The sequence below is a fragment of the Prosopis cineraria genome, unplaced genomic scaffold, assembly GCF_029017545.1.
Source record: "Prosopis cineraria cultivar Desert tree isolate PC_DT_omini unplaced genomic scaffold, ASM2901754v1 PC4, whole genome shotgun sequence".
Lineage (NCBI taxonomy): Eukaryota > Viridiplantae > Streptophyta > Magnoliopsida > Fabales > Fabaceae > Prosopis > Prosopis cineraria.
In genome coordinates, this window is record NW_026555335.1 from 34,962,266 (window position 1) to 34,983,878 (window position 21,613).

The following is a 21,613-nucleotide window of genomic DNA, read 5'->3' on the forward strand; positions in this document are numbered from 1 at the left end:
GTATTCTTCATAAAAATCGAAATTTAGTCCTACTAATCAATTTCGTATTTACAACTGGAGTAAATGTATACACATCATGCTCATACATTGTGTTATTTGTAACGTAGTTGGATGAGCGAAATTTGTCATGTTGTCTGGACATGGCATTTCTTACAACGTTTATATTTATATTGTCAGGATTCTAACTCTGACCTATATACAGAAACAGGCTGCAAGGCACTAAATCTCACGCCTGATGTACATATCCAAGGTTAACTACCATCGACAGATCCCAGGTGCCTCTGTTCTGCTTAATGCTAGAACTTCTTCATATTTCGAAGGATATACAAAGCCCCACAGCTGCAAGAATGAACAAGTACTTAATAATGCTCGAGGGATGCGAGTAGAGAGGTCAAAGATTGAGACCCTTCTGACGTAACAAAAAGAAAATAAAAAGGTGTGACTGTGTGGGTGACGCGCGCGCACAGAGTTTAGTGTATGTACCTCTACTTCCTTGACTTCAAAGTCCTGAGAATGTGCAAGGCAAGGATTTCCATAAGTTTCTGATACTGAACTAGACCCGTTCAATCTGAAGTAGATATGACAGAAGTTTGAAAAAATAATAAACCACTCAGGTAAATGATATAAATAAAAGGCATACCCATGAATTAGAGGAAAATATAAGACATCATAATGTAAGGACAGAATTCTTACAGATCACCATCCAAATAAAGCGCAAAATGACCTCCCCCACCAATTGCCAGAAAATCAGGGGAGCAGAGTGTGAAATAGCGGTTTACCCCTGGAAAAATTGAGGTTAACTTGCTCATAACTAGTTGTTGGCCCCCCAAAAAAAAAAAAAAAACACACACACACACACACACACACACACACACAACTAGTCAATAGCAGCTCTAGAACCCAATCCAGGGCATAACCCCTTATCCTTAATTCACTTCAGGCTTTCGCTTATCAGGTGGATCAAAGCAGTAGTGTCACATTTATTGCATTTTTTAACTTAAGAAAACCAAGCATTTCTTCATGGAAATTGGTTCCATTTGTCCAAATGCAATGTTACAAAAAAACCAAACAGGACAGCTGTTCCAACCCAAAAAAAAAAAAAAGGCCCATAAACTGGTCATGGAACCAGTCTGAGCAACCCCAAAAGCCGTCCAACATAAAAATAGACTAAACCGGACAAATGTGCAGGTACATTCTATTGTTTTCTACTCACCTCATCTTGCCCCAAAATTTATTAAAAAATGTTTGTATTCTCATGAAACTTTCAAATCAATCTATTTGTTCATCTATTGTCAATAGTTAGTTAGAAACAACCCTCTTTAATCTTACATCTGAATCACACAATTGATAGAGCACAATAGCGTTATGCAATTCATATAACCAACCTCACTTAGTGAGACAAAGCTTCTTGTTGTTTTTGTTGTTGTTGTATATTACATAAGAATATGGGGCAGAGTTTGGATGGGACACAAATCAGAGACTATCTAGCCCTGACCCTGTCCCAAATTGAAACCATAGAAGATTGGATTTTACCTAAATCCTCAAACTCAGTTCAAACATTGACTTACCCAATACCCAAGGAAGGTGGGGTTCCGATGCACATGGATCAGTCTAAATTGCCATTTGTTGTTCTTCTAAGCCATAACACTATAATAGTACATGTCCTATAATCCCTCAGTCTAATCTTGAGGTAGAACGACTTCCAGAGTGCCCAGACCAAATTAATCTGATCTTATTTGCTCAAGAAAGAGTATAATCATTTTAACCAAAAAAAGAGTATAATCATGATGCAGGGAAGAAAAAAAGAAAAAAAAAAAGCGTACTGTTGATACCTGTTGGGCGATATACTGTAGGATAGCCAGAGGTGCTAGTGAAGACAAAAGTATTGCTTGATCCCTGGACAAAATCTAATGCTATAAATATATAACATATGATAATAGCGCAAATAAAATGTAGAACAGTATAACATAGTCAATAGTCAGTAGGGAAAAGAGTCTAGGATGACCTGATATTTTTTGTTTGATGGCTTTAGTGGTGCTTCAACCAAGCCACCAAAAACTGCACCTTTACGATCTCCAACAACCTGGAGAGAATTAGTTATGAGATAAGTGCAGAAATTATCCTTCCAATTTAAAGGACTATACAATGCAACATCTTCATTAAATTACAAAACAATAGTGTATCAATCTGTACTAAGAACTGCAATCCACAGGTCAAATTAAAAATGTGGGATGTCTTTAAACTCAACAGCGTGGAACTTCAAACCAGAAAGCTTATAAGCATAGGACATCAACAAGTACAGTAAACTACTGCAAACTACTCTAAACCATCTTCAACCATAACTACTACCATACAGTGATCATTGGACAACAATGAAACAAGACAGTTATTGGAATAGCTGGTAATGGTATAAGGTTTCAACTCAGATAAGTATTAACAAGAAGTCATCAAGAAGAGTAGGAAATGACATATATATTGATATATGATAGAGTCAACATAAAATGAAAAAAAAAAGTAAAAATAAAATCAAATATCAAAATAATTATGGCATATGGAGGAGGACATTGGAGTCGAAAGGTTTTCGTCTGAGTAGAAGTAAGACGGAATATTTATATTGTAAATTTGGTAAAGGACTATTCGACAATAATTTGAAAGTGAAATTGGGAGATCAAATTATACCTCAAGTGGAAAAGTTTAGATATTTGGGAGCCATTATTCAAAATGATGGCGAAATTAGTGGAGATATTTTACATAGAATTCAAGCTGGGTGGTTTAATTGGAAAAAAGCTAAAGAAGTTATTTGCGACCGTAAAGTGCCTAATAAACTTAAAGGAAAGTTTTATCGCACTGCTATCAGACCGGCAATGTTATATAGTAGTGAATGCTGGGCTCTAACGGGACAGCAAGAGCATCAAGTTGGAGTAGCAGAGATGAGAATGTTACGATGGATGCGCGGACATACACGTAAAGATAAAATTCGAAATGAGCACGTACACGAAAAAGTGAGGGTGGCACCTGTTGAGGAAAAAATGGTAGAAAATCAGTTGAGATGGTTTGGGCATGTACAAAGAAGATCAAGGGAGGCACCAGTGAGAAGAGTGGAACATATAACTTTGAGTCCGATTAAGAGAGGTAGCGGAAGGCCTAAGAGAACACTCTTGGAAGTTGTTGAACGTGATCTCTTAATTAATAATATTTCTAAAAGCTTGATAAATGATAGAGCATAATGACGTCTTGCAATCCATGTAGCCGACCCCGCCTAATGGGATAAAGGCTTGTTGTTATTGTTATTGTTGTTGTTGTTGTATAAAAGTCTCATACATTTATATTTGTCATCCATCGTTAAGTAAAAGAACTCTATTAAAGTAATCAGAAACAATTTGGAAAAAAAAAAAAAAATCGGTAAACAGAAACTACTGGGTCAGTATCTTCTTGTCCTGCAAGAATCTCAATAAAGAAAGCTTCTAAAACCAAGCCTCATTATCATTTCCATTTGTTAGTTGTTCTAGCATCAAATCTGTAACTTATGGCTACTGGTGTAATGGTATGGTACCTAATGATAGTTAAAATGATTAAATAATAATTTGAAATAAAATTCTCTAATAAAGTAACAGTTGAGCATTAACTATGATGCAGGACTTCTGTGTGATGCTCAATTTGCATATATAATCCAGTCTAAGCCTTTCCTTGGAATGGAAAGAAAAAAGAGAGGAGAAAATTATGGGAGAAAACTAGAGGAAAAAAATCATTGTCCACCTTTGTTTTCCCCAATTTCCCCCTAGAGCAAGGGAAAAAGTGAAAAACTATGGAAAATTGTATACTGGGTAGGGAAAATTGTATCCTATTTTCTTCTGCTTGCAAAAAGAGAGTAAGTAAATATGGCACTCTCAACTCAGTAAAGATAATTTTTGTTTTTCATTTCTAAAGTTGAGCAGAATTAATTCATATGATCTATATTACTCAAGGGTTACTAAACTGTACCAGCAAACTCAAGCCAGGCCAAAGCAAGCTTCTCCTGTACAGTGTCAAAAGTGATATCCCATGCCTCTGTGTACTGCAGGAAATGACGAATAGCCATAAAAGGGCTTATAATCATTTTTTTTTATATCATGGTGACCAAACTTAAAAATACAAAAATTCAAGTCTGTGCCACATAAATTTTCATCCTTATATACCTGTATAGCAGCATCCATTTCCTCCCATGAATAAGAGCTGGAAGAGAAGCATAAAGAACATTTCTCATTTTCTCTGAAAGAAGAACTGAAGGTTCTGAAGCTTCTGGTAGATCAATCAAAGATATAGTCGCTTCCTCAGGCTTAATATGCCTCATCTCTACACCAGATAAATTAGAACCACGCCCATTGTCCAATTTCACTTCAGTCTCATCCTTCCTCTCTTGAGAGCGGAGTCCTGTGATTCTTGTTGCTTGGTTGATAGCTCTACCAAGAGATTGCTTACCCCTAGAAAACAAACTTTTCTTTCCACTATTTTCCTTCATGGCTGAGTCTGATGGAGGGGTATCAGTTCGACTTCTAGTGTCATTTTGCCTATCAGAGTTTGCATTGTCTCCAGAATCTGAAGAAGACAAGAACGAATAGAGGAATGCAGTGAAAGACGAAGTATCAGGTCCGTCAGTTAAATTCTGGTTACCATCTCGATTAGTTGACTCCAAATCAGGTACATTTGATATGTCCCCTTCTTCCTAAAGTGAACAACAGCCAGATGGATTTTAGAAGGAGATACCCTCTTAATTCCAGTTTAGAACCAAACTTCCAAATCCAATGAAACTAAAAGTCACATAATTAAAGAAGGAGAAACATAAGGACCCGACCCGCACACAAAAAATTGTATTGCAAGATGTACAAAGCTTATCGTGCAATTAAAGGCTAATTCACAAACGAAAACGATATGCCTTATCTATAACTCAATGAAGGGTAAGATAGGGTAGACGAAAGCCGAGGAAAAACAACTTCCACAACCAACATATGTCGGATACGCCATCTAAATTCATAAATAAGTAACCAAAAAGGAAATTACACTATACAGAAACGTAGAAGATTACGACTAATTTGGATTAAAAAGACAAATGAATTGATTCAGGGAAGGAACAAGCAGATTCTTCAAGTTACATGGTATAAGAATTAGCCAGAAAAATGGAACGCAAGAACTTACAGAAGGAGGGGGAGGGGCTTTAGAGGGTTTGTCAGAGATTGGATTGAGTAGGACAGTGGTGAGATCCGATACAAAATGAGCTGCTTTGCTCCGCAGTGATTGCTTTCGTCCCATTTCTATATACTACTAGAGACCATAACTTCCACCTCAGAATTTTCTATGGTGAGCGAGCACACCGTCTTTGGACAAAGATTCCTATGTTTTATCTTCCATTTCTGCTTCATTGACAAATTTGATGACAAATTAGAAATATCTCCTCCTCCTTTTATTCTCTGGATTATCTATTCCGAATATATGAAAAAGATTATGGTTGAAGTAATAGATTTCTTGGTGGTGTCACAGAGCTTTCCAAATGTTGCCCCCAACTTCGTCAACTCTTGCAGCTCGTAATAGTCGGTTCGGTTAGTCCGCCGATTGTCTTGGTTGTCTGCTTCGCCCAGTGAACTCAAAAAAAAAAAAAAAAAAAAAGCACGCACACACGCACACAAAAATAGAAAAAACAAAAAAAAAATGAAAAGAATGAGGCCAATAATTCGATTTCTTCCCCTTACCTTCTAAGGCACATGAGGAAGTAACTTTAAGATGGTGGTAACAGGGGTGTTTATAAGATGGGATGATATCGAGACATCTCTATCTCATGTCCCGTTTTTAAAAAATAATTGATACTCATTTTTTATCTCATATCTTGTTTTGCTTCGAAAGTTATCTTATCTCATTAAAAATTGGACAAGATTGAAACATTACACTATCATAATAAAGCGGATAATGTAAAATAAAGACATAAATAATAATATTTATTAAAATTTTAAATAACATAACTTATTATGGTTAAAATCAAAATAACATAAATAGATAAATTATAACAATTTAAAATTAATTATTGAATTACATCAATCACAACTCTAAATATATAGTACATTATAATAGTAATTATAAGTAATCTCTAAACTATAAAAGCAACAACAACAGACAAGTGAGGCATAACATTAAATTATTATTCTTTTTTTTTAGTTGAGATATGTTAAACTAACTATTCTTTCAAAAATAAAGCAAGAAATATGATATAAAAAAATTTATTAAATAGATAGATATACGAATAAATTACATTAATATAAGTGTTATAAAAAAAGATATTACCTTGTACTACTTACTCTATGTCATTAAAATATAAATATAAAAAAATCTAATTTTAAATAAGAATTGCACATATTGAAATTATAATTAGTATAATTAATATAAATATACATTATATTAATATAATCAATATATTTAATGTATAATTCTAAAATAAAATAATATATATATATATATACTCCCTTCAGTCTTATTTATAAAATACCTTCTAGAAGTAATTTTTTGTCTAAAATATAAGATATCTTGTAATATTTAAATTATTTTTTTAATTTTATTCTTTCTTGATTATCGTGAAAGTATTTAATATAGTTGTATTATTATTTAAAGTCAAGAATAAAAATGATAGTACCTTTCACTTTTTTATGATATAGTTGTATTTAATATAAGTGTTATAAAAAAAGATGTTACCTTGTACTACTTACTCTATGTCATTAAAATATAAATATAAAAAAATATAATTTTAAATAAGAATTGCATATATTGAAATTATAATTAGTATAATTAATATAAATATACATTAGATTAATATAATCAATATATTTAATGTATAATTCTAAAATAAAATAATATATATATATATATACTCCCTTCAATCTTATTTATAAAATACCTTTTAGAAGTAATTTTTTGTCTAAAATATAAGATATCTTGTAATATTTAAATTATTTTTTTAATTTTATCCTTTCTTGATTATCATGAAAGTATTTAATATAGTTGTATTATTATTTAAAGTCAAGAATAAAAATGATAGTACCTTTCACTTTTTTATGATATTGAGAAAAAAAGCTCACTTTTTTTAACATGCATGAAACAGTTGAAAGTGTCATATAGTAAAGATTGGAGGGAAGATAAAATATTTGGAATGTCCTGAGGACAATCTCATGTCTCATCCTATCCCAAACCACTTTCATATCCTATCTTATCTCATAAAGTTTCAGCCTGATTGTTTTGGGTCAAGATGAGATTCGTCTCGACATGATCAAGACAAAATCAAGCCCATTGAAAAGTAGTCAATCTTTGAAAAAAGAACCACACTTGCTAGTTGGACCTATAACATCCTAGTCTTTAATTCCCTAATTTTCTAAGTTTAATTAAGATAATTAAGTAAGTTGACATGGTGTGTAGTCAGAGGAAAATAATAAGCGTTTTCAATTAGAATTTCAAGTATAATTTAAGTCCAAAATGAAATTAAGTCACTTACAGATCAAAAAGAAAAAAAAAGCTAAACAACCTCTGTGCTATATGCCGCGACATGTGGGGACACGTGCCACGGTGCACAATACAAATTCTACAATTATCAGTCGTGAAAATGAGACAAAAAAAGAGAGAAGAGGAAAAAGGAAATGGAGAGACGCACCAAGCTCTACATTAGAGGTTACCAATACCCAAGGTAAGTATTATACTCATTAATCTCTCTATTTCTTCCACATTTATGAGTTTAAAGTTAGGGTTTGATAATGGAAGTAGATTTTCGGTCATATAGTTATGAGTTGGAATTTATTGACTCAAATAAAGTTAATGAGAGTATATTAGAGTATCTAAACCTAAGTATAATGAATTTTAGTATCTTGGGTTGTTAGGCACCATTAATCTAAAAATTTCATTTATTATGGGTGATTGGAAGATTGAGATGCCTAATGAGAATTTAATGATTCATTATTGTTATTGGGGACTAAAGGTAATTAATAAATTTAAGAGATAGGATCAAACTCTTGTGGAGTCAATTTAGACGATTTAGAAGTGGAGATTAAGGGTTTAATGTTTGAGTTAGTAATATTGATAAAATTTAACTTGATTGATTGTAGTTTTGGCTCTTGGTCACCTATTTGATTGGGAATTCAAGCTTGGAAATGCTTATAGTGAGGGGTAAATCTTTATCCTCTCAAAGGTTTAAAGTAATTGAGAAAACCCTATCTTGAATAGTTATATGTTAATTAATTGTTAATTGTAAATGTTGCATGTATGGATTGATTTTCAATGTGAAAGTATGCATTATTTTTAATAAGTGTATGAAAATTGAATGAGCATAATGTTATTTTTGATTTGAAATGTAAATGCAAAATTAAGATGTTTTTGAACTATAAATATGCATAACTATTTGAAAAAAAATAAATGTGATGTTATGTTGAGATACATGTGTGTTAATGAGAAATGAATTTTGAGATAAGTGAGAATAATGTTGAGAAAATGATGAGAATGCATACTTGAATAGTGCACAATTGTGAGCCCAATGTGATTATTGTGATAATGAGTAAATAAAAATAAAAACGTGAAAATAATTGAGTATCATATATGGCATTATCAGTAGGCGGGAGTTCACCTAGAGATTGAGAGTAGAGAAAAATTTATATGATATTTAGGCTACTCTCAAGTGCACGGGGGTATAGCCTTGTCTTATAGTTTATCAAGAGACTGTCCCATAGTTTGTCGAGGGACTAAAACCTAGCTATCTCTACCAGTTCTATAGGGAGAATAGTTTAGGGTATGAGACACCACAGAGATTTGAGAATGAGGTAAGCTATAGTCTAAGAGTAAGTCATATGATCTTTAGTCGTGTCACACTTCACGATTGATGAGTTTGGATAGTCCAGTCATACAGACGGAGCCTTATTCAGTGTTATAGCTTATAGTTTCAGTATGAGAAAATAAGGAGAATATAAGGTTGGTTGATCATTGCCTATATAAATATATGATGCGTTGTAAGTGTGAAGTTGTGGCAAGTCGCGTGAATAATGAGTCATGGTCATATATCTAAAAGGATTGTCACAATGCACCTAGTATAAGTAAGATAAATATGTTATAAAATGAGTAATGATGTGTTATGATATGTGTGAGTATGTTTTAAGTGATTGATTTCATATACATGTGCTTGTTTTATAATTGATATATAACTGTATATAATAGGTTTTATCTTAGTTATTGAGTGGCTAGACTCAGCCTTTTCATTTAATATTTTTTTAAGCTCTAACTTTAGTGCAGAGAGGGAGAAGGCTCAAGAGGTTAGAAATTAATGTATGCCTCTAGCTTAAATTTATTTTTTGTAATAGAATTTGAATGCCAATTCTAGGTTGCATGTTATTACACTTGCACTATTTTGTTGTGACAACCTTTTAAGTTGTATTTTGAGCCTTGAGAATTTGTGTATGATTACATATATATATATATATATATATTGATAGGGTCAAAATACTAGTGCAAGTGTAAAAATGATGATTTAAACATGTTTTGATTGGTTTGGGCATAATGCAATGGAAATTTACCTCCCCCTCTGTTTTTTTTTTTTTTGTAAAAAGGAGTTGAGGAGTAAAATCATGTTATACTATTGTTTAAGTGAGTATGACATGTTGTATTAATAGTCCTAGGTCTAATAGACATGGTCCAAGTATTAGACAAAGCTTTTGGCACTTGTTGAGGGTTTTAGACACCCTTTTATGTGAAAGTTGTGAAAAGTGATTAAAATATATTTGGGTGTCTAAATTTCTGGTGTGACTTATTATGAAAGTAAAACTCATGCCATTAGCTAACTCATGTAAAAAGCTTTTTGTAGATACCTAAATCATGTCATTTGGATGTCAGACGGAGAATAGGGGCGAGTCAGAAGTTTCTTGATTCTACTATCAAATGATAGCATAATTGCTGATATTTTCGTGTAATACATCGCGACGCATGGCGCCTGAGCCATGACGCGTGGTACAGAGAGCAACATGCCGCAGCATAGCGTGCACAAGACATGACACATTGCTCTATTACATATTAAAAAATTATTTTTTACTTGTTTTCGATTTCTTTTACTCTTTTAAGATATCCTATATTTCTGTAACTTATTTTTACTTTGATACAAGTGACTTCGATTGTTTTGAATTCTTTATAATTATAAAAAACTTGAAATCTCTTGCTTTTAAATTTAACCTTGATAATCACTCTAAATTAATCCTTTGATTCTCATAAATTATATTAATTAATTGTGTTTAGTGAACTGAAATATTATTGGACTGATCCAACCGGGATTGTTGTATTAATATATTTCGGGTAAAATTGAGACCATCAGAAAACCGTTCGACAAATATAAGAAACATAAAAAAGGAATAAACATAACATCAATATATAAGAACCGTTCAATAAATATCGTAAAAAGGAATAAATATTAAAAAAAAAAAAGCTAGTAGTCAATGTTTAAGGTGTGGACTATGCTAGCCTCGGCGACTTGTTCAATTAGACCAATAATTTGGGATCAATTCAAACAGGTCCAAAAAAAACAACAATTAAAATCAAGTTTAGCAAAATAACACATCCTTTATGTTTGGGCCAAGTCCAAGCCCGATAGAACTTGGTTCATTTATCCCAACAACACTTAATATTTAAAAATAGGAAAAATTAATCTTTTAGTCCTTCAACTTTTAACTTACTTGTAACTCAGTCCCTCAACTATGACTCACTGTGACTCAGTCCTTCAACTATAACTCGCTGCAACTCAGTCCCTCAACTTTTGATTTACCTATAACTCGGTCATTATTTTTTAATTTTTTTAAATTTTTTATCAAATAAAAGGGGTAAAAAAATGCTCATATATTATTTTAAAATACCCTCTTCTTATTCATTAATGTGAGATAGAAGTTAACATGAAAAAAAAAATTAACAAAAGTTAAGGAACTAATTTGTAAGTGATTCAAAAATTGAGGGACTGAGTCATAGGCGAGTTATAATTGGAGGACTGAGTCACAGTGAGTCATAGTTGAGGGACTGAGTTACAAGTGACTTAAAAGTTGGAGGACTAAAAGATTAATTTTTCCTTAAAAATATATTTAATGCATTAAATATTAATTAACCTTTTAAGTTTTGATTCATTTTATAAGAAAAAAATTATATATTTAAGTACATTATTTTAGATACTTTTCTTTAGTAAATTAAAAATATTAATGTTATTATATTTTTATTATTTTTAAGCTAAGTATTCTAAAAATATATTTTATAATAATAAAAATAATTAATTTTAAACTAAAGATTGAATTTTTTTTAAATGATAATTCGTGTATATGGACAGGATCCAATAAGCCCAATGGTGTTGGAGCCAAATTTGCCTATGTAATCCCTTTTATATATTCGGGCTGGTTCAAATTGAGAAATTGTTACTTTACTCCTATAAATCTTCAAAACAGCCGTAGGGAACCATTGTCCTCCCATTGCAAATCCCTCTGTAACTGGAAGAAAAGAATTAGAGTATATATACATATTGGATAAATTGGCTCACTGGCAAAAAAAAAAAATCTTGTAATTAAAAAATATTAACCAAATTCTTAAAAATTTAGAAGTACAACAGGTTTACATTAATATTCAAGGGATTTATTATTAAAAATTTATAAGAGATTTATTATTAATATACAATCGTATATCATTAACAAATAAAATAAATTAGCCATAATATAATTATAATAAATGTTGGACTGTTTATTAACTTGATTCTATAGTATAAATTATATCTGCAAAAGTCCCTACATATATCAAGGAAAGAAGAAAGGAAAAATTCTTGAGTTATCTGTTTTGTTGTCTTTCAACATTTGAATAGAGGAGGGACTTAGAATCCTATTTTACGGTAATGGAAAGGAATAAAAAGGAATGTAAGAAAACATGTATATATTATTGTTAAAAATTGAATCTCAACTTATAAGTTTTATCAGGTTTCCTTAGAAATATACCATGTTAAGGTTCAAATTTTAATAATATATATATATATATATATCAGAAGACAATATGATATACAAAATTGATGAGCTTTTATTGTGATAAATTACTTGAAATAGCCTTAAATATCATTTTTCCTGTTTCTGTATCCTGAAACCACAATGTTTCTGTAGATACAATGTTTGACATTTTTTGATAATAAAGTTTCACGATACTTTCAAAGCAAGCTGCCTCACATCACATGGGAATTATACTATTTGTCATGAGCCATCAACTGCTTAGGCCATTGCGTATAATGCTCTCCATTTTTCAGTGCATAAAAGTTCACTCATGGCCCAATCATGCGATCATGTGGGTCTCACTAGGTGCTGAAGCAATGTTTGCAAATCTTGGTCATTTTATTGTTGTGTCAATAAAAAAAAAAAAAGCATGACCATGAATCACAAATTAGATTAATTTAGGTCAAAAAACTTAATATATCAAAACGAAAGCATGATCAACGTACATCATGCCCATGGGTACACCGGTGTCGTTTTATGCGTCAAAGACCAGTGGACGGAGAGAGTAATTATTTAATTATTTTTATTTTTTTAAAAAAATACATAATTTTTATTCAAAAAATAATAATTACATGCTGTCTTGGTCAATTGATTGGGCCCAATAGAATCATTACCTGTTGCTTCCTTCCTTTTTGTTTTTTGTTTTTTTTGGTACGTGGCGTTTGGGCAGATCCGAAAGTGATTCACGTAATCACAAAGACAGTCGCACTAATAATTTTTGCCTGAACAAGAACTCCATCCACTTATTACATATCTGTTTTATGCGTCACATTGATTTCGATTTCCTCCACCGCATTGCAGGTTCAGATCGATTGACGAAAAGTGACTATGGCGACTCTGAAGGTGCCTGCTCAAGTTCCTTCTCCGTCCGAGGATGCCGAGCAATTGCGGAAAGCTTTTGAAGGTCCTGAGTTCGTTTTAAAGATCACTGGACCGACATGACTAACTTTTTGAATTTACATTTTCTTTGCGCTAGCTATTTGGATTTCCTTTGTGTTACTTGATCATTGATCTGTTCTCATTTATCAATGCTCATGTTTTTTTTTTTTTTAAATCGGTCTGGAATTTCTTGTGATCGTGATCTGATCGTGTGTACTGATGATGCTGAAATTTTACTTAAATCGTAATTTTTGTTCTGCATCTGATCACTGTTACTGGTTCTTGTGTTTGATGATATGTGATCTTGCTACGTGCGCCCGTGATACGTCCCTTTGGTTTATGCATCTCGTGGAATTCACTTTTGAAAAGCGATCACTTCGATTTTAAAGCACTGCAGCGGTGTGGATACATCTGTAAAGCTGTTCCTCGTGATAAATCCCTACGCTTACTTTTTCCAAGCACAATATTCCTTTCAGGAGCCTTGCTTTTAAGCATGATTCAGATCTTTAAAGTTTTGTATTCTTATTCCTAGTGATTTGTTTCATTTTATTGCTTGACAATGATAATACTCTTATTAGAGATTTCATTTTATTCCTTTGATTGCACCCTTCATGAGCCGTGTGGTAGTTCTTTTCCTTGCAGTAAAGAGAAGGCATATACAGTTCTCCATTTCTAGAGTTATCCCCTCTCTCCATTGTTTGCGAAAATTTGGATTAAAACAAAGCGTGAAAAAGTTTGTGGCAGCTTGAATTATGTGTTTTTCTTATTCTAGGAACTAAGTAATCAGTCTCATTCATCTAGTGTTACTTACTTGTCAATTATTGCTCGTTGTGAAATATATCTGCAGGTTGGGGAACAAATGAAGCCTTGATAATCTCGATCCTGGCTCATAGAAATGCATCTCAGCGTAAGTTGATTTCTGAAACATATGCTGCTACTTATGGAGAAGATATTCTTAAATCCTTAGACAAGGAGCTTTCAAGTGACTTTGAGGTTAGTTTGAATCTTTCGACATTTGTTCTCTGTTCTTCTCAATTTGATGGCTATTTTATTTGTCAGAATTTCAATGTTATTGTTAGTGCTTTAATTTTCCTTCATCAAAGTATGCAGTTTCGGTCTTCCCCAAGAATAACCCTGAGAAAAGTCAACAGGCATGCGCTGTTATGAAGCTATTAATTCATTATGCTGCTAATGTATGCTGTTGTGTATATATAACAGCGTGTTGTGTTGTTGTGGGCTTTGGGTCCCGCTGAGCGTGATGCATTTTTAGCCAACGAAGCTACTAAGAAGATGACTTCAAACAATTGGGTTCTTATGGAAATTGCCAGCACCAGATCTTCACTTGATCTGTTTAAGGTAAAGCAAGCTTATCAAGCCCGTTTTAAGGGATCCCTTGAAGAGGACGTTGCCTACCATACATCTGGGGACTTCCGCAAGGTAGAACCTTACTACTTTCGAAATGCTTATAGTTTTCTTGCTTTGAAAATGTTACTCATTAATCTGGTAATTTTGTAGGGGTTATTCCTTTGATTGATGTGATTTATTAAGTCAAAATGTTCCAAAATTTACACCTTTTTGCTTTGAGGAGCGCTTTATTATGGTCAGTGGTGCCAAAATACAAGTATGTTACAAAAAATAGAGCATTCAAATTACAATTCACTTCAACAACAACAAACCTTATCTCATTAGGTGGGCAAATTATTTAGCATGGATCTTCTTCTGCAATGCATGCCATTTTGTTAGAAAAGAATGAGTAATACAAGACGGAAAAAAAAAATGCATATAGTTAACTCTCTGTTTTTTCTTTTTTTAAATCCGCTGTCTTTTTCTTTCTCTCTCTTCGATAAAGGATAGCGTGCTGCAGGCAAGCAAGAGAGGATATCTGGATTATGAATTGCCAGGCTTGGCATTTGATGATGACACATCCCTGTGTTTTTGCATCATCATGCTTAGAAAATAGCAAGTCGATCAAATTAGGACTCTTTTCTTTCACTTTCTTTCTCGTCAAGTCTTTATGCATTTTTGACAAATCTTATCCGAGTGCTCCCGCGACAGCTGTTGGTTCCTCTTGTGAGTACATTCCGTTATGAGGGAGAAGAGGTGGACATGACATTGGCAAAATCAGAGGCAAAATTGCTTCATGAGAAGATTTCGGAGAAGGCTTACAATCATGAGGAACTGATCAGGATTATAACAACAAGAAGCAAAGTACAGTTAAACGCAACACTCAATCAGTACAACAATGATTTTGGGAATGCTATAAACAAGGTATAACCTTCATGTGAAACTAATCAAAACTTGTTTGAAACACTGTCAATTATTGAAACTCTTGTACCTGTGCTTTCAACTTGCTGACCATTAAAACTATTGGAATAGTTTGGCTTATTGATATCAAATTATGGATTAACCTCGTACAATTTAATTAAACGGACAATGCTTTAGTTTTGGTGAAAGAGGTTAAAAATTGTCACTAAACAATGCTAGGTCAATTTCTTTCTTAGCATCTAACGGCTAGCTCTAGAAGTTATCCCCGTGTCATGTATTAATTAGCATAATAGATATTAGTCTGTAATTAGTTGTTTATTTGTTATCGAGCTTCTGTATATATACATTACTTAATCGAAGTAATAAAGCAATTCAGTTTTATCTCAGATATTTTCCCCTACTTCGTGCTTCCGCTGTTCAATCTGTTTCATTCTTTGCAAAGCTGGACTGACAAAAATCTCCTTGCTGCAGGATCTGAAAGCCAATCCGGAAGACGAATATCTGAAACTCTTGAGATCTACAATTAAGTGTCTAACCTTCCCTAAGAAGTATTTTGAGAAAGTTCTGAGGATGGCTATAAACAAGGTGGGAACTGATGAATGGTCGCTTACTAGAGTGGTGACCACTAGAGCTGAGGTTGACATGGAGCGAATTAAGGAGGAATACCAAAGAAGAAATAGCATTCCTCTGGACCAAGCAATATCCAAGGACACTTATGGAGACTACGAGAAAATGCTTCTTGCGTTGATTGGTCATGGTGATGATTGACAATACTTCATCTGTTCAGTAGTCATAGAACGGCTGATCAGGTTATCTGCCTTCGTTCTCGTCCTGTATTACTGAGTTTTGATGTGGATGTCTGAGCTTCGGTATGATTTGGTCATTCCTGTTTATTAAGTGCTGTGCTCCTGACATTTGCGTGTTGGCCTCTTGTCTGTTCTTGATATGCCATGGTTGGTTTTGGAGGTTTGGGTATGAATAAGCAAACCTTGAAGAAATTTTCCAATATTTTATACGCATGGCTTTATATTATCTATTAATCTATTACTATTGTCCGTGAATACCATCGTGCCAAGAATTAAAGATTTCTAATTAGGACATGCTAAATCACAATTTCACCAAATCGTTAGATTACTTCACAGTAGGTTTTCTTCTGCCTTGGCAACTTGAAGTGTTAAAAAATCCCTAGCCTATGTGTATTGTTTTATGTTTCCATTTCCAAGCTGGATGCGTGCAAGCAGATTCCAATGTGATGCTACTTAGCTCATATTTGATGCAAAGGAATCTTTCCCTGAAACTCTATTGCCAGGTGAGGATCAGAAACATTTAAACAGATCAAAGAGCCACCTAGTACCATCTACCAAGTAACAACTGCATCACGCTTTGTCTTCGAATTCTGAAAAAGTTATGATAAGTTAAGATGGTCACAAGTCCCTTCCAGTCAAAACATGAAGTCCTTACGAATTACTAACATGCCTACGTATCTCTAAATGTGACTAAAACATTATTATTGATGTTGTTATCGTTATAACTTAGACCAAGGTGATGCTGCTTTCCCCGCCGGGAGGTCTGCGAGCACCGCGTAACGGGTCTCTGTTTTCGGCCTTTCCATCAGCAAATATATTGCTGCCTGTCATTTCTCTCAGTTTAGCCCTACTCAGAGGCTTGTCCGCCGATCCCGTTGAAGCTTCAACATTGAAAATGTTGTTGCCTGTTAACTCCGCGAACTTCTGGTCATGTATTTTCTTTGATGCCTTGGGCGGTTCTTCTCCAATTAAGATCTTGCTTTGGCCACCCGCAGGCTACAGAAAACGAAAAATGAAGGAAAATAAACACTGGTCAAGATGCGATTGTAACCATATAGAGCACATAGAGACTCTTTAATCAGATCAAAACAGAAAAACATATGAATGAACATAAAACTAGAATTATCAAGTTCAATGCAGTACAATTGCTTGCGATAGGAATATGCAAAAAAGCAAGTGATAAAACAGCATAACTTGAAACAAACTGCCATGCCACAAAAAAGCGTCTCCTATTTCAGTCACAGAAGATAAAGCAAAAGATCCAGGGGAAGGGAAGTTTATGATGGAAAACGAGTAAACAACAGAGAAACTTACATTGGAAACTTTAACTGATGTGCGCACATTGCGTGGAGCTGGTTCTCCCATATCTTTACTTTCCTTTGATTCGAGAGTGCGTGCGGCAGCCAATGAACGAGGTGTAATTTCAGGAGGAGGGCCAAATATGTCATGCCCACTGAGTTCCTTGGACTTGGCATTGGATATTTTCTTAGCCTTTGCGTCTGATTCACTTTTCAATGTCCCACTCAGTTCACGCTGCTTAGCTACCTCAGGTAACGAGGTAGGCTTCTTAGGTGAAATACTTTCTTCAGTACTGAAGGATATCTGACTAACTCCATTCATTACTTGCTGAGATGCAATACACACGAAGTTTGATATTTGAGAAATATTTATATGGTTTATAGACATGCCGCACCAAGGAATTCATCCAACATACCTGATACATTCGCAGGCCGGTCTTGTTATTTGAAGCAGATTTGGCTTCTGATGCATTGTCTTCAGCTTTAGCTGAAAATATGCCACTTCCAGTCATCTCTTTCATTTTATACCCTGAGCATGGTTTTCTGAGAAGAGTACATATATAAAAGGTTACCAGCAAGAACAGATTGAAATGACGTTTCCAACTTAACCAGAGGCAATGTATTCTAGTTTACATAATGATTTTCATAACTATAAAATTTCAGCATCTGATATACATACATACACACACACACACCATATATATATATATATGATGTACAATGCATGCACAAGAAAAACACTTGTGTTGTGTTTGGATTAATGGGGTCCAAACTAATTATACAGTGAAAACTATGGATTTTGATTTGACTCAAATTCAAATATATTTTTTAATTTTAATTTAAAATTCTCTCTACACCCTAGTTATCATTTAAAATTTTAATCATTTCAAACCACTAGTTTTCTTCGTGTTATTACTATTGATGTCTCAATCACTCTCACATCTTCTCTCATCTCTCATTATCATCTCTCATCAGTTAAAAAATAAAAATAAGCTCATCACTCACAATTTTCTGTTTTCGATTCAAATTTCAACTAATCTCTTTTCTTCCTTTGAAATTTTTTAAGTTACCCAAATAAAGAATTTTAAATGTGAGATATGAGATGTGAGATTTTAAATCTAAAATCCAAATCCAAATCTACGAATTCAAATGCTACCTTTACCTTGATGATTAAGGTTAGTGATGTTTAACAATGCAATGTGAAAGAAAATAACAGTAATTTCAAACAAGAAAAAATGGGAATCACTACCATCTTGTGTCATATTGCTTTTTTATTTTTGTCATCTATTTCTGGGGAGGTTTTGGGAGCAGGGAGGGAGGGTGATAGGCATAGTAGGAATCAAATCCTTCTGCATCGGTAATATATGACCCAAAGCTGGCTGCTTTGACCCGTAGATCATATAATGTATTGAGCGAATCATATGTGAATTTCGTCTCGCATTTCTTTCGCAGGGATTTACGAACTTTCATTTGACGCAGATTCCAACAGCCTATGGAGTATTTTACCCGTCCATCTTCAAAGCTAAAAATTTACAACTTGAACCCATAAAAGAAAAGGGCATGAACATCAAAGCTGCAATGTCAACTTAAATATAAATTCTGCGCATGATTTCAACAGAAAATCCCAGAATTTACGGTGTTTTACCACTATACTTGGAAGTTGAGAACTTCACTTAGTTATCTTAACAGAAGACATTGAATTAGCCATTTACGAAGATCGCACAACAGATCGGTACAGTCAAAGAAGTTTTATGCAGTGACCATCAAAAACCAGGAACAATGAAGCCAAAAATAAAATCAGATCAAGGAGCAAACAAGCTGAAAATGAACCCAAAAAAATAACAGATCTGACTGTCCGTGCATACTTAACAAGAACGCAGACCCAAATTTTAAGGGGGGGAAATCCAAATACTAAACAAGTAAGAACTAGTTATGAATCTTACATCTTCTCGAGACTCCGTGCTTCTTCCTCAGTGACCTGGCCTCCATGAAGCACCTTGCTGATTTTATCGGCCGGCTGTGAATGAGATGAGGGAAGTTTAAAGAACAAAGTTAATCACTGCGTGAGACTGAACGTAAAGCAAAAAAAAAAGAATCACAGGTAAGGAGTTAAAGGTAACCTGATGAGATCGGCTGCCGGAGCCGGTGACGGTAGTGGAGGAACCGGTGGGAGGAGTTTCCGACCATGTAAGAAGATCTGAGGTGGAAGTGTTAGGCTTCCTCACCGGCGTGCTTCTATGCATTTTCTTCTCTTGGAGTGAATCTTGGGGCCGCGTGATATTTCTGAGGACTGCGAATGACCGAGTGACGAAGAATAGGAGAGAACGAGATGTTATATTGTGAAGATTTTGAAAATATTTAAACTTTAAACGATAAAGTTCCTTTTTTTTTTTTTTGAGAGAGAGAGAGAGGGAGAGAGAAGAACAGTAAAAGCCATAAGGCTTTGAATTTCGTTGCGCAGTGAAACAATGTCTGGAGAGTGTGTATATGCCTGGAATCTCAGTGCACATGGTGGACATGTGTCATTTGACAGTGCACACGGGCTAGAGCTGATCCTTGGAGCTTAAGCTAATAAGCTCAAAGAACTTTTAACAAATGTTAAATTTAAATTTTGAAATTACTTGAAAATAATAATAAAATTAAAAAAATCAAATTAATAAATATTAAGTCGTCACAAAAAATTCTTAAAAAATAAGTTACAAATATTAATTTCATGTGTAAAATAAAAATTATGTTTAAAATTTAAATAACTTATTTGTTATTAAAACTTTTGAATTATCAATTCTTTAAATTGAATTTTGCAACTTATTTATTCCCTTTTTATAATCAAGCTTTTTAGAGTTAATAATAATAGGCTCAAAACGACCAAGTCAGAACCATATATATCCAGTTTGGCCCAAAAAAAAAAAAAAATCGTATACATTCGTGCTAGTTTAAATATTCAATTTTTTTTTCGTGTGCATGTCGTTTCTCTTTTAATTTCAACCCTTTATAGTTACTTTTTTTTTTTAATTTTTAAAGCTATTAATATGAGCTAAGCATTGCATATAGATCCATAACAATTAATGAGCATCCAGCTCCGTTATAAGTTGGGATTTTTTGTATCAACACTAGAGTTGGTAGATAAAATTACACTATACTTAAATTAAGTATGTCAATAATTCCTCATAATATTTTATAGGTATTTTTGCATTGAAATCAAAATAAATAAAATAAGAAAGGAATAAAAATAACTTTTGTTTCTTTTTTCTCGGATGAAGAAAGTTTAATTATTGGATACATATAAAATTCAATTGGCCTAGTCATAAAGAAAAATCATTTCTTTTATGATATCTTTTAAAATCATAATTATACAAGTTGAAGACCAAATAAACCAAAAAATTCAAGTAGGAAAATTTGTTTAATCATTATTATATATATAATATGAACTTATGAAGATTATATTATTCAGAAGTTATAAATAACATGTTTCTTGATTTCCATAGAAATGGGTCTAATTATTGTCAATTAGCTTATCAAAGATAAGAAATGCTATTTTAAATATTGCATGTACCTTCCTACATATTTTCATTGGTTAGTGAATTCTGATTCTCTGTTACGTTACACAGCTCAATAGAAACTTAAAATATATATATATATATATATATATGAATAAGAATCCAATTTTTTGTAGTACGTGATCAACTTGTTCTAACGACTCTTTCGTGCAGAAAAAGATATCATAGCAAAATCATTTCGGTTATATCTTAATTTCATGTTAATCTTAGCGTATCTTTTAAGGATACACAACGTGTTCTTGGAAATCTTGATCACCGATAATTTTCATGAAGTTTCCTTCAGAAATTTGACCGACAAATAGTTGTCTTGTTCTTTTTTTTTTAAAAAAAAAAAAAAGCCAATGTTAGTTAGTTCCACAAATTTTTTTTTAGCGTCTATATGGGACCAAAAATATTAACATGAGGCTGAAAATTTAATTTCTTTTAGACAACAAGTGTAGCTCAGTTGATAAATTGTATTAGCTTAATAGTTCCATATATTTGACTTTTGAAAATGCAATTGTGTTAAAATTTATTGGAAGAGGTTGGCCAACAAAATTAGGTCTGTATTCTATGAATTTCCAAGCCCTTTCACTCAATAGCTCTCTATTCATATAAATTTGTTCCTGTAAGTAGGCGATACATATTCTAAATAAAATCTTTCCAACAAAATTAGGTTTATGTAATTTTGTTCTCATCCTTAAACAATGATGAGAATAATGAAGCCAACCATGCAATATCTCAGTTGTGGATATCATAACTGTGAGATTGCAATTGATAGGACC

The 21,613-nt window shown here is 33.2% G+C and overlaps 3 protein-coding genes across 3 annotated transcripts; 1 reads left to right on the top strand and 2 right to left on the bottom strand.

Annotated features, from left to right (window-relative positions):
* Positions 1-22: 22 nt before the first annotated feature.
* Positions 23-5,571, bottom strand: LOC129308350 (uncharacterized). Its single transcript, XM_054949427.1, has 8 exons — positions 5,173-5,571; positions 4,176-4,702; positions 3,982-4,054; positions 2,006-2,083; positions 1,833-1,896; positions 694-781; positions 484-568; positions 23-339 (listed from the first exon to the last, which is right to left on the bottom strand). The coding sequence occupies exons 1-8, from the start codon at positions 5,284-5,286 to the stop codon at positions 256-258; spliced, it is 1,113 nt and encodes a 370-aa protein (XP_054805402.1). The 5' UTR covers positions 5,287-5,571; the 3' UTR covers positions 23-255.
* A 7,176-nt stretch (positions 5,572-12,747) lies between these two features.
* LOC129308689 (annexin D2) lies at positions 12,748-16,220 on the top strand. The gene is made up of 5 exons (XM_054949995.1): positions 12,748-12,948; positions 13,771-13,916; positions 14,142-14,360; positions 14,979-15,191; positions 15,660-16,220. Exons 1-5 carry the CDS (start codon positions 12,873-12,875, stop codon positions 15,954-15,956), a joined length of 951 nt encoding a protein of 316 aa, XP_054805970.1. The 5' UTR covers positions 12,748-12,872; the 3' UTR covers positions 15,957-16,220.
* Positions 16,221-16,457: 237 nt separating this feature from the next.
* Positions 16,458-19,676, bottom strand: LOC129308690 (uncharacterized). The gene is made up of 5 exons (XM_054949996.1): positions 19,413-19,676; positions 19,236-19,309; positions 17,709-17,835; positions 17,309-17,620; positions 16,458-16,990 (listed from the first exon to the last, which is right to left on the bottom strand). Exons 1-5 carry the CDS (start codon positions 19,533-19,535, stop codon positions 16,721-16,723), a joined length of 906 nt encoding a protein of 301 aa, XP_054805971.1. The 5' UTR covers positions 19,536-19,676; the 3' UTR covers positions 16,458-16,720.
* Between the last annotated feature and the right edge of the window lie 1,937 nt (positions 19,677-21,613).

Excerpts from the sequence above, each read along its gene's own strand:
- LOC129308350 (XM_054949427.1), bottom strand. The coding sequence starts at position 5,286 with ATGGGACGAAAGCAATCACTGCGGAGCAAAGCAGCTCATTTTGTATCG. Across the intron at positions 4,055-4,175 it reads AAATGGATGCTGCTATACAG|TACACAGAGGCATGGGATAT; the intron begins GTATATAAGGAT and ends CATTTCCTGCAG. Across the intron at positions 1,897-2,005 it reads CATCAAACAAAAAATATCAG|GGATCAAGCAATACTTTTGT; the intron begins GTCATCCTAGAC and ends GATTTTGTCCAG.
- LOC129308689 (XM_054949995.1), top strand. The coding sequence starts at position 12,873 with ATGGCGACTCTGAAGGTGCCTGCTCAAGTTCCTTCTCCGTCCGAGGAT. Across the intron at positions 13,917-14,141 it reads AGCTTTCAAGTGACTTTGAG|CGTGTTGTGTTGTTGTGGGC; the intron begins GTTAGTTTGAAT and ends TATATATAACAG. Across the intron at positions 14,361-14,978 it reads CATCTGGGGACTTCCGCAAG|CTGTTGGTTCCTCTTGTGAG; the intron begins GTAGAACCTTAC and ends CTCCCGCGACAG.
- LOC129308690 (XM_054949996.1), bottom strand. The coding sequence starts at position 19,535 with ATGCATAGAAGCACGCCGGTGAGGAAGCCTAACACTTCCACCTCAGAT. Across the intron at positions 19,310-19,412 it reads CCGGCAGCCGATCTCATCAG|CCGGCCGATAAAATCAGCAA; the intron begins GTTACCTTTAAC and ends TCTCATTCACAG. Across the intron at positions 17,836-19,235 it reads GCACGGAGTCTCGAGAAGAT|AAAACCATGCTCAGGGTATA; the intron begins GTAAGATTCATA and ends TACTCTTCTCAG.